At 40.5% G+C, this 14,229-nt stretch overlaps 1 protein-coding gene across 1 annotated transcript in view; it reads right to left on the bottom strand.

Annotated features, from left to right (window-relative positions):
- The window catches only part of DCDC1 (doublecortin domain containing 1), a 513,960-nt gene that overhangs the window by 47,129 nt on the left and 452,602 nt on the right, over nucleotides 1–14,229 (bottom strand). The window contains exons 22-26 of the mRNA XM_062198052.1: nucleotides 12,728–12,827; nucleotides 9,769–9,904; nucleotides 8,003–8,159; nucleotides 3,566–3,724; nucleotides 1,523–1,723 (exon numbers count right to left, since the gene is read on the bottom strand). Coding sequence (XP_062054036.1) covers nucleotides 1,523–1,723; nucleotides 3,566–3,724; nucleotides 8,003–8,159; nucleotides 9,769–9,904; nucleotides 12,728–12,827 — 753 coding nt within the window. The remainder of the gene's footprint in view (nucleotides 1–1,522; nucleotides 1,724–3,565; nucleotides 3,725–8,002; nucleotides 8,160–9,768; nucleotides 9,905–12,727; nucleotides 12,828–14,229) is intronic.

Below are 14,229 nucleotides of genomic sequence, written 5' to 3'. Positions count from 1 at the left end.
ACGCAGCAAGATATATCTATAAATATAATACAGAGATGGGGTAGGACTAGAATGTCAGCCTCTGTAAGGGCAAGAATTTTCAACAGTTTTGTTCTTTGCTAAGCACCAGCACCTCAAACACTGCCCCCAATTATCCTTTGCAGCTGAATGAATGAATCCTGGTCTGCAATAGCAAACCATTCACGGGAACAAACACCTTCTATCTTAGCTCCACATTGCGAAGACAGCTTAGGCTGTGTGAATGGGGTAAAGGAATACATTTAAAAGGTCGGTGGACACACTTGGCTTTCCTGCCTTCCCCCAAACAAGCCCAGCAAGTGTTCCTTGCTGGCAGCTTTGCTCATCTCAGACAGTGAGCAGAGTACAGCTAGCTCCTCTCTGCCCACGCTGGGCCCGCTGCTGCCGCCTGCTGAAGCTTACAGGATCACTCTCAAAGCAACAATTCATCAGCCTTTAGCATCACAGACCTTTTGTGGACCCAGTAAAAGTCACAGCTCTTTCCCAGAAAAAAAAAAAAAAAACAAAAAAAAACACCATTTTGCACAGATGCACAAGCATGCATCTTCTACAGTATTTCAGGAGGTGGGAGGGTCTCACCAGGTATTACCAAAGGAAGACTCTGAAGTGAACCAATCTAAAGAGCAGTTGCTTTCTTTCTTATTGGATCAAAGAAATGTTCAAACATGCACAAAAACAGAGAGATGTGTAATGAGCCATCATGGACCCAAACAACGATGAGCAATCTTCCATTCTTACTTTATCATTTCTCTCTGCTTTTTATATTTTTATTCTTGCTAGAATATTTTAAAGTGAATATGAGATAAATTTTTAATTTTCTTTGTGAATACTACATGTCAAACTGATTAGGATTTTTTTCTTTTTAAAATACAATTGTTAAGCCATTATTTTACCCAACAAAGTCAGTAAGCCTTCGTTAATATTCTTGTTTTAGAATTCTCTGACTGTCTCAAAAATAGCTTTTGACAGTAGTTGATTTGAATTTGGATCCAACGCCCAACATTGATTTAGGCTGATGTTTGCTAAGGTAATAGCTAATTTTCACTGTATGTGTCAAAGCCACGTTGTTTGGTTAACTTTAAAGGAAGAAGGGGAGTCATAGATTTGGAGAGGAGCCAGGGTTGAGTTAACGAAAACTACCCCAAATTTTTAAAACTGGGAACTTTTTAGAATTTTTATTTGATCATTTCATATCATATAAATAAAATTAGAAATGAGTCTAGTCTTGAGCCCAATGGCTATAAAAACTCTATATCTCATTGATCAGATTGAATCTTTCTTATCTGAATTTGATTGTGGATAAATTATTTGCAGCCTACCTGGCATTTACATTTGATCTCATTTGCTTTCTCTTTTTTGATTAGGATAAAGAATTATCAACTAAGTCAAATGAAAAACCCAAAGCCCTCAAATATACCTCTGCTTGCCCTATGGGGACCATGTGAAAATTCTTAGGTTCATATTCATCTTTTGATGTATTAAACCCCAAATATAAAGGCTTTACCTGCTATCTTCCTTGTGTATCCAGCGTTGATGACTATCACCGGGTTTCTTCTTGACCAAAACCACCTCCATACCTGAATGCAGGCCAGGACCCTGTGCCCCCAAGACTAGCTGAGGAGCAGCATGGCTGATAATTTGCCCATCTCTGTATTCAAACTGCTGATGGCAAAGCTTCTGCAATTTACTTTGCTTTGGAGAATGGCTAGGATAAAGGAAATTTCATTAGTGGCACAAAAGTGACCCATGTACTTGCTGCAGTGGAGAGGAGCAATACCATTGGTGGCAGCCCCACTGTGAACAATGCTAACTTGCAAGGATAGATTATACCATGCAAACAGCAACCATGCTATTAGCATGGTGCTTCTCAGGTGATATAAAAAAATAGAGCTCTGAGTTTATTTTGTGAAAGACATGAATGTTTAGCCCAACAAAGATTTGATAAATTCATCATTAAAAAGAAAAGAAGTTCAGTTCAGGAGGTAATTTATTAAATGGGAAAAAGTTATATTAAAAAATGTGAGCCGGCGCCGCGGCTCACTAGGCTAATCCTCCACCTTGCAGCGCCGGCACACCTGGTTCTAGTCCCGGTCCGGGCACCGGATTCTGTCCCGGTTGCCCCTCTTCCAGGCCAGCTCTCTGCTGTGGCCAGGGAGTGCAGTGGAGGATGGCCCAAGTCCTTGGGCCCTGAATCCCAAGGGAGACCAGGAGAAGCACCTGGCTCCTGGCTTCGGATCAGCACGATGCACCGGCAGCAGCGGCCATTGGAGGGTGAACCAACGGCAAAAGGAAGACCTTTCTCTCTGTCTCTCTCTCTCACTATCCACTCTGCCTGTCAAAAAAAAAAAAAAAGTGAAAAAAAGAAAACAAAACAAAACAAACAAACAAACAAAAAGGCCGGCGCCGTGGCTCACTAAGCTAATCCTCCGCCTGTGGCGCCCGCACACCGGGTTCTAGTCCCGGTTGGGGTGCTGGATTCTGTCCCGGTTGCCCCTCTTCCAGGCCAGCTCTCTGCTGTGGCCAGGAAGGCAGTGGTGGATGGCCCAAGTCCTTGGGACCTGCACCGGCATGGGAGACCAGGAGAATCACCTGGCTCCTGGCTTCGGATCAGCGCGGTGCGCTGGCCATAGCGGCCATTGGGGGTGTGAACCAACGGTAAAGGAAGACCTTTCTCTCTGTCTCTCTCTCTCACTGTCCACTCTGCCTGTCAAAAAAATAAATAAATAAATAAAAAATAAGAGGATAGGGTAATGTAGGATGTAACATCACAAAGAAAAAAAGAGTTCTGTTGAATTATGATGTTTCTATCTTCTATCTACAACATCCCCAGTAAACAGGACATCATTTTTCAACTTTTTCAATGACCTCTACATAGAATATCATAAATGAAAATTATGACATAATAAATTAATAGAAAATTATCTCTTACTTAATGGTCTTAAGGCATTAAGCAGAGGTATTAAACATGTTAAATATACAATGCATTGGCAATTTAACTAATCTATAGACATCTACTAAGTCCCTACTATATGCATCATGTAATCCTAAATTTTGCAGTGCCAAAACTATTTAACTCACACATTTTGTAACTGCTGTAATGTTAAGCAAATATCTAAAGATCCCAGAATAATACACAGTTCTTTACATTCCTATTTCAATGAACACCGACCAGAAAAAAAAAAATAACATTACAAAGGAAGAAATAACATTTTATTAACTTCTTACAGACACCTAGGCATCTTGCACGCTTATTTATAAATCCATTCCCATGTTCGTTCAACCAAAATGCGGGCTTGTGCTAAGTTCTCAGGAGCAAAGGTGGATCAGCACGCTATTTACTTGAGAAGACACACCAGAACAAGAAATTCCAACACTGCACAAACAGACCAAAGGGGAGAGAACCTTGCCTCGAATACGTGCAAATTCTTTTATCAAAAATGTAAGACAAAGACACACACATTGATGTAAGCAACGGCCAACAACTGTGAAAACTCTCAGGGATATGCTTATGCCAAGGTGAGAGGGAATCTCTGCATTTTATTTTTACCTGTATTTCTTCGGTGCTTCCACATCTTCACAGAGCCCTTCATCCATTTTCTGTGGAAGATTGTCATCCTCCTCCAAGCCATGAGGAATTTCCTGCCAGGCATACCTGAGAAGTGGTCGGCAAGCCTCCATTCGGAGATGGGCTCTTGCATGGGAATCTCTATCAAGGTTCAAAAGCAAGCACACATCTAAGAATTCGGGTTTGTGCTCATAGATTGTTTTCCTGAGGTAAAGACTATCATGTCCTGTAGGATACTGGTGAGTCTATAAATCTTATTCCCATAAGGGTGCTTAACATTCAAAATCCACATCTCACTAATATATAATTTAGGGCATTTAATATAAGGCTGCAAATAAAGTTACTCAATCATTTAATAAGCAACATTCCTCTTTGCTATAGCTACTCGGAAAAATCACACATGCATTATATTTCAAAAGTTATAAAGATTGACTACTCAAAAATTTTGGAAAGTCATAATGAACATGTAACAAGACTTCTTCTGCCCACCCCATAAATGGATCATGATTCTGTCTGGAACAGTACAGCCTAGATAACCGGGTTTCATAAGGTCTACCCAGTAGACAACGTTAAGGAATATCAACTTTTTCTCTCAATAGAGAAATCTAGGGAGATTCAAATAGCATCTGTACATATGTGCTAGATAGAGAATAATAGCCTGAAACATTGGAGTAAATAGTCATAGATTGAATAAATGAGCCAGCCCTCTGGCTTCTCGTTAAGATGAAGATGTGGATGGAGCAGAAGCCATTGAACAGCTCTGAATATATCAAGTTTCAGGCCAGGGTTCAGAGCACATGTGCTGTCTGTGGAATCATGACACAATGCGAGGACTGACTGGCGGGAGGCACGATACACACACAGGCAAAGCAGCAAACAGGCTTGAGCACTCTATACAGGTACACGTGTGAATACATGGGTGGACTGTGATCACCAAGGTACTTGTGATAATTTTAACTGCAAGCGTTATCAAATTACTGAAATCTTCAAAGACAATTCCTGTGTTAGCTGTGCTGGCCTTACACTTTTCAGGGTAACAAAAGTTTACATGTAGATAAGAAACTGGTGAATAACCATGGCCTCACAAGAAAACAGCGGCACAAGCGGTTTCTCAAGGTACTCCTCCTAACAGTTGAAAAAGCAACAGTGCCACCTTGTGTCAAAAATGAGAAACACAGCTTCCCAACCAACTCCATTTCTTTTGAGGACATGAGAAAAAGTCATCCTTTGTTTTAATCAAGTTAGCAAGGTGTTTTCTAATTTGTAGATTATCTGCAAGCTCTTGAGCTTTATGGCCAGTAAAATATAGTCATTTCAATTTCATAAGTCATTTTAAAATAAATCTGGCTCATTCATTCATTCATAGAACTAATCACTCAATTGCCTATTGATTCCTTTAACCAATATTTATTGAACATCTGCTGTATGATGGGTACAGAGCTCTAACCATTGGAGATACAGTGATGTACAAAGCAGATGAAATGTCAAGGTTCATAAGTTCTTGTTCTAGAATGAAGAAAAGAGACAATAGACAATTCCTTGAGTAAATAAATAAGAGAAATGCAGTAAGTAAAGGAAAACAGGATACTGTGGTGTAAATTGACTGGGCTGGAGTGAGACCTCTTTAGCAATGGAGCCAGAGAAGACTCCTCTCAGAGCTGAGGTTTGAGTTGAGATCTGGGCGGTGGGAAAGAGCCAGTCATGTGAGGACCTAGAGACAGGGCAGGCCAAGGAAAGGACAAGCAGAGAGGCTCTGAAGTAAGCACGCGTTGGGCTCATCTGAGGACTAGAAAGACATTGCTGTGAGAGGTATACAGTGAGTGAGGGTGTCTGTTCCTTATTGAGGGAATGAAGAAGTTCTCCCAGAGATCAGTTCTAAACAACATCAGTGCAGAGCCTCATCACCATCATGCTTTTGATTTTTTTTTTTTAATTTTTTAACCAGATAGCTTTTCACAAAACTCAGCAGTCAAAAAGGTTCCTTACAGATTGATGCTCTAGTCTTTTACTTTATGGATGGATCTCTCCTGGCTCCCATCTTAAATTATCCCAATTGTCAAACAAGTATATTTAAGAAAGTCTAGAGAAATCTTACAGTGGCTTTCTAATGTAAAATTATTAATGACTGTGCCATCAAAAAGGTCCAAAGAACTATTGAAAAGTAGCACGAAAAAAACAGATAACCCAGTGCACTGATAACCCTTTCACATATTTTAAGAATTCTTGGGACAAAAAATAGGATAAGGTACAGAAACATGTATAAAATAGGATGGAGATATTCTCAATAGTAATTATTTTTGTTATTTTATTTATTTGAAAGGCAGAAAGATTCAGAGAGAGAGAGAAAGAATTTTCCATCTGCTAGTTAACTCCCTAAATGGCTACGACTTCCAGGCATGGGCCAGGCAGAAGCCAGGATCCAGGAGCTTCATTACAGTCTCCCATGTGGGTCCAGGGGCCCAGGAGTATTAGCAGGGAGCTGGATTGGAAGTGGAGCAGCTGGGACTCGAACTGGTGCCCATATGGGCTGCTGGCATTGCAGGTAGTGGTTTAACCCACTGTGCCGCAACACCGGCTCCATAAAGAATTATTTAAACATTAGAATGAGCTGCCTTGTGAAATAGTGATCCCCCTGTTACTGTTAGTAATCAAGAAGAGACTCAAGCAGAAGCCAGCATGGAATGTGCAGGAGATGCGTGAACGCCATTACTATTATCTCAAGCTCCCAGGCATTGATGAAACCTGTGATCAGAACAACAATGAACTTTACTTTCAAAGATAATTCTTTCTTTCTTCTTCATTTTTTTCCAAGTGCAGATTAACAATTCACAGAACAGATGATACATTCTCTAGGAGAAGAGTGAAAGGAGTACCAGAAAAAAATTGTAGAACTTCCTAACCATTGCAGAAGATGTCATTCAGAAAAATCATTCTCCCCAAACAATGCCTTCTAGTGCTTTTGCTAATGTAGGACATAGGGCTAGACGAATCGCCTATTTAAATTGGGAAGTTTGGTTTGGAAAATAGAAAATATTATTTTTAAATTATGTATTTATTTGAGAGAGAGAGAGAGAAACAGACAGAGAGGGAGGGAGGCAGACACAGTGAGAGATGGATGTCACATTCTCTGGTTCCTCCTCAAATTACTCCAATAGCCAGGGCTGGGCCAGGGCTAAAGCCAGGAGCCAGGAGCTCAATCCAGGTTCCCCAAGTGGATGGCAGGGACTCAACCACCTGACTCACCCAGGGTCTGCATCGGCAGGAAGTTGGAGTCAGAAGCAGGGGCCAAGAATCAAACCTAACTACTCTGATAAGGGATGCAAGGACAAAACTTTAACTGCCAGGCAAAACACCCACTCTCAATGTCAATATTCTTACCAGTAAGGGTAGAAATGGTCTTTTAAAGTAGCTTGCAACAATGTTGTGCTAATTGATTTTCAAGCTTGTCACAATGATAACTGTCCAAGTATTTTGGATTTTATAATTTGGAAACTCATTTATGGTGATTAACGCCTGTGACTGTGCCCTTCCAAGAGTACATTTCACAGAGCCCTAGCCCTCATTGGCTTCTCAGGCTGGCTGGGGGAAGGTGGGCAGGGAGAACAAACTATGTACAATCACTGCTGGAATTGATTTGAATGACGAAGGTCATTCTACAAACGAGTATGGGGCAAACAGAACAATTTGGGTGGCAAGATATGAGTATGTGGTCAGAAGCCTGTAGCAGACCATAAATGGCATGTACCACGTTCTGGCAACAGCTTACAGAGGATGAACTGGAGTGTGGCACTCATGTGGCAGAAAGAAAAGTATGAAGGGGAAGCAGGCATAAGGGTGCAAATGAGGGTCAGTGACAGGCAGGGGTGTGGTTCAAATGGGCTTGGAATTCCAGACCAGTAATTTTTTTCTGTCTGCAATAGTTTGCCATTGAAAAACTAAATGAAAAAGGATTGTGTATTCAAAAGGTAATTGCCCACAGATGGAACTTAGAGGTGACTTGGAGTGAAGAAACCATGGAGACAGAGACTAAGCAGAAAGCTATTTCAATGATCCAGAATGATGACTGTATATTAACACGCATGCAACTTGAACCTGCAATAGTGAAGAAGTTTAATTGTTCCTAAATTCAACTGTTTATGGAAACAAAACAAGAGGAGTTCTTCAAATAAATGTCTACAATTTTAAGATTCTAAAATAGTACTACATAGAATAGCATGACTAAAAGTAGTACCTTGTGATGACTGAACAATGAAGTGTCAGTTCTATCCTTCTGCCAAAACACTAATTAAATACTAGCATTTGATATCAGTTTCACAAACTTGGCATGGCTTCCCTGCAGGGGCCCTGTTCTGTAACCAGACTAATGAGCTGAGTTCAAAAAACCCCCCGGCAGCTTTTCTGGCTACAATGATTACTTACAGAATTTCTCTGGAAGCACTTTCCATTGTTAAAGCATCCCGCATTTGCTTTTCCTCTGGTTCTGTAACTTCCTTCTTTTCTTCAAAAATGACTATAGGTTTGCGCACAGCAAGCTTGCTTCCAGGCACAATGTCACTTCGGACTTCCAAACCAAGAGCTGAGCAGAGATGCACAAGTTGCAAGGACTTATTAGTTATGATAGCAGAGCACTGGGAATTTCAAAACACAGGTTAAAATACAAATGCAGAAAATGTTCAATCATTTAGTCTACTCATGGGAGATTCTTTAAATAAGTTGGATTTAATTCAGTTATTTAATTCGATTGGATTGGTTTTGTACATTTTTTTACCTCTCAAGATACTCTTAGTCAAAAGTATTACTATAGGTCCTACCAAAAATAAGTTAATTATTTTCATTTCCAGCTATTGAAATGGGCTACAATATTTAGATATAGGTATTTAGTTCATTCTGTAGGATCCAAACTCATCCGTGAAAGACACAGTGTCTAGAAAGGCACATGCAATGCTTTACTGTTCACTGTTCAATATATGCAACAGGGGTATGTTTTAAATTATGGGCTTTTTTTTTGTTTTTTTTTTTTTCTTTTTCCTTTCTCTATATAGGACCTAAGGGAGAGGAGCATGAGGAAATTAGAAAGGCAAATCGCGAGGAAAATAAGTCCCAAGATAGTTTTTGACACCCAAACAGCATGCAACAGCCATGTAAGTTAGGATGATACAATCATGATTTAGGATTTTCCCAAACTCCTGTGGCTCCCATTTAGCACATTAAGGGTTTAACCTCAGGATTGGCCTGCAGAAAGAAATCACTACTTTTGGGTCTGAGGGGATTTGAGACCGAGGCAGAGAAAGCCAGAAAACCAGCACAGGAAATCCTGCCTCCCCCTGCAGGCTTCACTTTGGGTTTCTTAGTTAAACCAGGGAAACACTGAGGACACTGCCAATTGTTCAGGACACTGTGATGAGGTCATTTCTTAAGGTCCCCTTGTCACCCCAGTCTGAGGCAAAGCCACCTGAAGTAGCATCCCGTTTCTGGGAGGTGCAGCTATGGACCAAGATTTGCTGAGGCTCTTGCTACGGAACTTTCTAGAATGGTTGCCTAGGAGGGGTGAGCTGACTCCATAGAAAGCACTGTGGTGATGACTATTCTTTCAGTACTAGGCTTCAGAGGGCCGGAGGGGGAGCACAGGGAGGCTGAGTCGGGCAGGAAGCACCACCCACCCAAAACAAGCAATGCCAAGCCAAAAGAAGGGATCACAAGTCACCCCTGCAAGGGACCTATGCCAGCAGAGCCCAGGCAGCAAAAGGATCGCATCCCAATTTCTTCCCTTCCATGCCCAAGAGACACTAAAGTAAGGTCGTGAAGGCTGAAGAGTTTGAAAGCCTCCTAAAGAGACAAATTAAATTATTGGACAGGACAAAATTTAAACCTGATAGAACATTTCATTTTTTTCCTTGATGAAAATAATTTTTTTTTCCTTGATGAGGCTCACCAAGTAGGTCACATCTTTTCAACAAAGAATAAAGACACTATGTTTTCTTTACACATCCCAAGTGTAGCATGAATTAAAATAGGTAACCTGTTTTACATACACAGACACACACTAATCTACAGAATTAAATAGCAAGACCCAGAGGTGAAATATGATCTGTCTAAACAAATTTAAAGTTTACTGCAAAAAACAATATATCATCAAGCATTTTACTTTGGCTACCTGCAGTAAGGTAAGTAACTCCAGCGCCTACCCTCTAGCTTATGCGTGCTGCAGAAGACTTGCATTTTGGAAACATCTGATGCTAAGTTCCTGAGGAAGATTTGCTGCTTTTGCTGAGCTGTGGCTACATCAGGATTGATCCACGGTTCTCCGCACGAAACGTACACCTAACAGAGAAACACGGCTCTGATCCTGTGGTATACAATTGTACTCCAGCCCAAACTGGAACCAATCAACATGCTCTGGCAGTAGGTGAATGGCTGAACAAGCTCTGGTACCATGAAATACTACAGTAATAAAAATGAACACATTACATGTTAATAAAGGCAATCATTTTGGTGAACTGCATGGATTTTGTACCGAGTCAAACAAGTCTGGTTACAATGTACTGTGACCCATGATTCTTAAAAAGTAAGTTTTAGAATAGTTTCTTTGAAGAAAGGAAGGGAAGGAAAGAAAGAAGGATTGAAAGGTAGGTACATATAAGTCAGGGATTGGCAAATTGTGGCTACAGCCCAAACTGGCCTGCTGCTTGTTTTTATAATTAAAATTTTATTGGAACAGAGCTATGCCAATTCATTTATATGTTATCTGTAGCTGTGTGCATGCTACAGTAGCAGAGTGGATGTTTCCATAGAGACCATATGGCTCACAGAGCCTAAAATAATTGCTAACTGGCCTTTTCCAGAAAAAGCTTAATGACCTCTGGCATACATGAAATTGTAGTATAAACTTCAAAACATCCATGTGGAACTTTCTAGATGATGAGATTACACATGACACTTTTTCCTCAGTTTTGCTTATATGTGTTTCTCAAAGGAATGCCTATTTCTTTAAAGAAGAGCAAAAATAGTGACATATTGAGAAAGAATCAGAAGAAAGATAAAATTAAGAGAGGCTTTTCATTTTATTTATTTTATTTGAGAGGCAGAAACAGAGAGGGAGGGAAAGGGAGAGAAAAACACTCACTTCCACTGGTTCACTCCCCAGACGCCCACAATGGCAAGAGTTGGGCCAGGCCAAAGCTGGGAGTCAGGAACCCAAGCTAGGTCTCCCATGTTGGAGGTAGGAACCCAACTGAGCCCTGCTGCTGCTCCCCAGATTCTTCACGGACAGGAAGTTAGTATCAGGAGCTGTAGCCAGGGATCAAACTCAGGTACTCCAGTGTGGGATGTGGACATCTGAACCAGTAAGCCAAGTGCCCAGTCTCAGTGCTTCCTCTTCTGACTGTCACACACTCATCACTACCAAAATTTTTTGTATGAGGACTCAGGGAACACTTTTTTGAAAATTTCCTCTTATTTAACAACAGGTTTCTTTTTATCTATGGACATATTAAAGTATCTAACTTCATGTTTCAATCTTCACCCTGCTGCTGGGAGCAATATCAGGTTAAATCCTAGCAACTATGCAGTCACTTGTTTTTTATCCCCCTCTACACTTCTATTTTCTTTGCCCAGGTAGCCTCATCTGTGCTTAGCTCTAAGTTAACTTTACTCTTTTGAATTTTTCATTTTAATGTGATCTACCTTATATTCTATCTGAAGAAAATATAGTGAATAAACGCAGCAGTGCCAATAAAAACATTAAAAACAAATAAACAACAAGAAAACTTGATAGTGACAACATAAGTGTTCAAAATAAGATCCAGCACACTCCGGGAATAACAGACTCTCCATCCCACAAGATGTCCTTGCTGCTGATCATTAGAACTTTGGTTTACATTGAGAGCCTCAGTAGGGTTCTGATAACCTGGTACAGCTTATTCACTGTGCAGAACCTCAGGTATCGGTCAAGGCAGACTATTATTTTGCAGGCTGATACTTCAAATTCCATAGCCAGGAGAAATGAGTGTATTGCTACAGTCTTCATTGCACACCAGTCTCTAGTCACCCAAATAGTGTGTACCAAAAAAATCTGTTGGGCCCAGCATTCTGGCACAGAGGGTTAAGCCACCACTGCAACACTGACATGCCATGCGGGTGCTGGTTCAAGTCTCAGCTGCCCCACTTCCAATCCAGCTCCTTGTTAATGCATCTAAGAAAGCAGTGGAAGACAGTTTGAGTGCTTGAGCTCCCGCTACCAACACAGGAGACCCAGATGATGTTCCAGGCTGCTGGCTTCAGCTTACCAGCCATTGGCAGCCATTCAGGGATTGAATCAGTGGATGAAAAATTGTTCTTTCTGTCTCTCTTTGTCTCTGTAACTCTGCTTTTCAAATAACTAAATCTTTAAAGAAATAATTTCTTTCCTGACAAAGTGAAGTTATCATTTTCTAAAAAAATCATTGAACAGTTATATTTTTATAGGTGCCATTTTAAATTTTTTCTTAAATTTTGTTTAAGGAATACAACTTCATGCATTTAATAAATATAAATTTGGGAACATGGTGATTCTTCCCCGCCCCCTTCCATCCATACTCCCACCTTTTTTCCTCCTTCCTCTTCTTTTCCCATTCTCATTTTTTTATAGAGATCTATTTTCAATTAAATTTATACTCATATGATTAACCCTACACTTAGAATTCATTGAATAGTATGAAGAAAAAAGGAAAAGAGAATAGAAAAAAAAATAAGAAAAACAAGGCTTCAAAAAGAGTAGAGGATCTACCTCAGTCAGAACCAGAGTCAGAAATCACAAGTGGTGACTAATTCCACCTTCTCCAGTTTCTTACTTCATGAACACAGTGAGAGCATGAGCGTATCCATTTCCTAGGGCCATGGTGAATGCTAAGGGGGTTAATTCACATATATTTTTGAGAACCTTGCCTGACACATAGGAAGTTCTCACTGTTACAACACAACATTAGCTATTAGTATTGCATGCTGATGGTCGCTGAGTTAGGACAACTCTAAGAGAAAATAAGAATAAAAAGGGAAAGCAGCTAATGTCTTATATTTAAGGATGTTTTTCTTTGGATGGTATTCATATATTCACATATATTCAGTATTCACATATTAAGATTTTCAGTCTCAGATTCATGTTTTTACCAGTTCATCTCTTTGCAGGTCTCTCAGGGCAAAGATTTCCTTCCCCTTTTCATTAAACAATCTCCGAGCTGCAGAAGGTAAATTTAAAATTTCAGTGCACCTGTAATAAGACACACAAAAATTGACCTCGCAAACAGAGATCTTCCAGCAGTGAAAAGAGAAAAAGAGAGAAATTAAGGGCCTGGATCATCAACGACAACTCTGCAGACAGTGAGACAGTGAAGAGCTGGACTCTGCAGCCAACAGACATGTTTGAGCCTCATTGCCCCTCTCCCAGTTATGGTACTGAAGCAAATTTTTGAACCTCTTTAAGCCCAAATTCCTAACCTTCTAGGGTTGTTGTAAGGACTAGAGGATGACTTTTGAAAAGTGCTTAGCATGTGCCATCTATGGCAACAAATAGGTACTATGATTATTGACTTCTCATTGCTCAATATGCCCCTACACTTACCTATTTCTGTTCCTTTGCTTGTGCTCTTCCTTCTGCCTAAAATTTCCTCAGTTTTCTCTGTTCAAGACTTCCAAAGTCATGTATGTCACCAAGCACTTCCTCATCCCTCTCCATCAGAAGTAATCTCTGGGGTCAGCATTGTGGCAGCAGGTTTTACCTGCTACCTGCAATTCTGGCAACCTGTATGGGCTCTGGTTCATGTCCTGGCTGCTCCACTTCCAATCCAGCTCCCTTCTAGTAATCTAGGAAAAGCAGTGGAAGACAGAAGATGGCTCAAATGCCTGAGCCCCTGCTATCCACATGGGAGATCTAGAAGTTCCTGGAGCCTGGCTTCAGCCTAGCCCAGCACTGGCCATTGTGCCATCTGGGGAGTGAACCAGTGAGTGGAAGACTCTCACTCGCTCTCTCTCACTTGCTCGCTCTCTCTCTCTCTCTCACAATGACTCTTTCAAATAAATAAATAAATAAACATATTTTTTAAATAAGTAATTTATATATCTTTAGCTCCTTTTGAAATACTAATTTTTAGCCAGGGTAATAAACATTAAATATTAATTGTTGTCCCCCACCCAAAAAAACACTGGGCAAGCCCTGCAGATAGGGAGATGAACGGCACAGTTTATTCCCTGAGGCACTCCCAATCTAGTCAAAGGTAGGAACAGCTCAGCAACTGAAGTGTAACATGAGGTCATGGGTGGTGTCAGGGGCACCTGGCCAGTGTCTATGAGAACACACCAGGGAAACAATTAGCTCCCCCAGGAGAGCCTTATCTAAGGTAGTGAAATTTCTTTTTTTTTTAATTAAACTTTTATTTAATGAATATAAATTTCCAAAGTACAGCTTATGGGTTACAATGGCTTCCCCCTCCCAAAACTTCCCTCCCACCCACAACCCTCCCCTTTCCCGCTCCCTCTCCCCTTCCAATCACATCATGATTAATTTTCAATTCTCTTTATATACAGAAGATCAGTTTAGTATATATTAGGTAAAGATTTCAACAGTTTGCCCCCATATAGCAACACAAAGTGAAAAAAAAATACTGTTGGAGTAC

This window comes from Lepus europaeus, chromosome 7 (genome assembly GCF_033115175.1).
Source record: "Lepus europaeus isolate LE1 chromosome 7, mLepTim1.pri, whole genome shotgun sequence".
Taxonomy (NCBI): Eukaryota; Metazoa; Chordata; class Mammalia; order Lagomorpha; family Leporidae; genus Lepus; species Lepus europaeus.
This window is presented reverse-complemented; position numbering and strand designations above follow the sequence as displayed.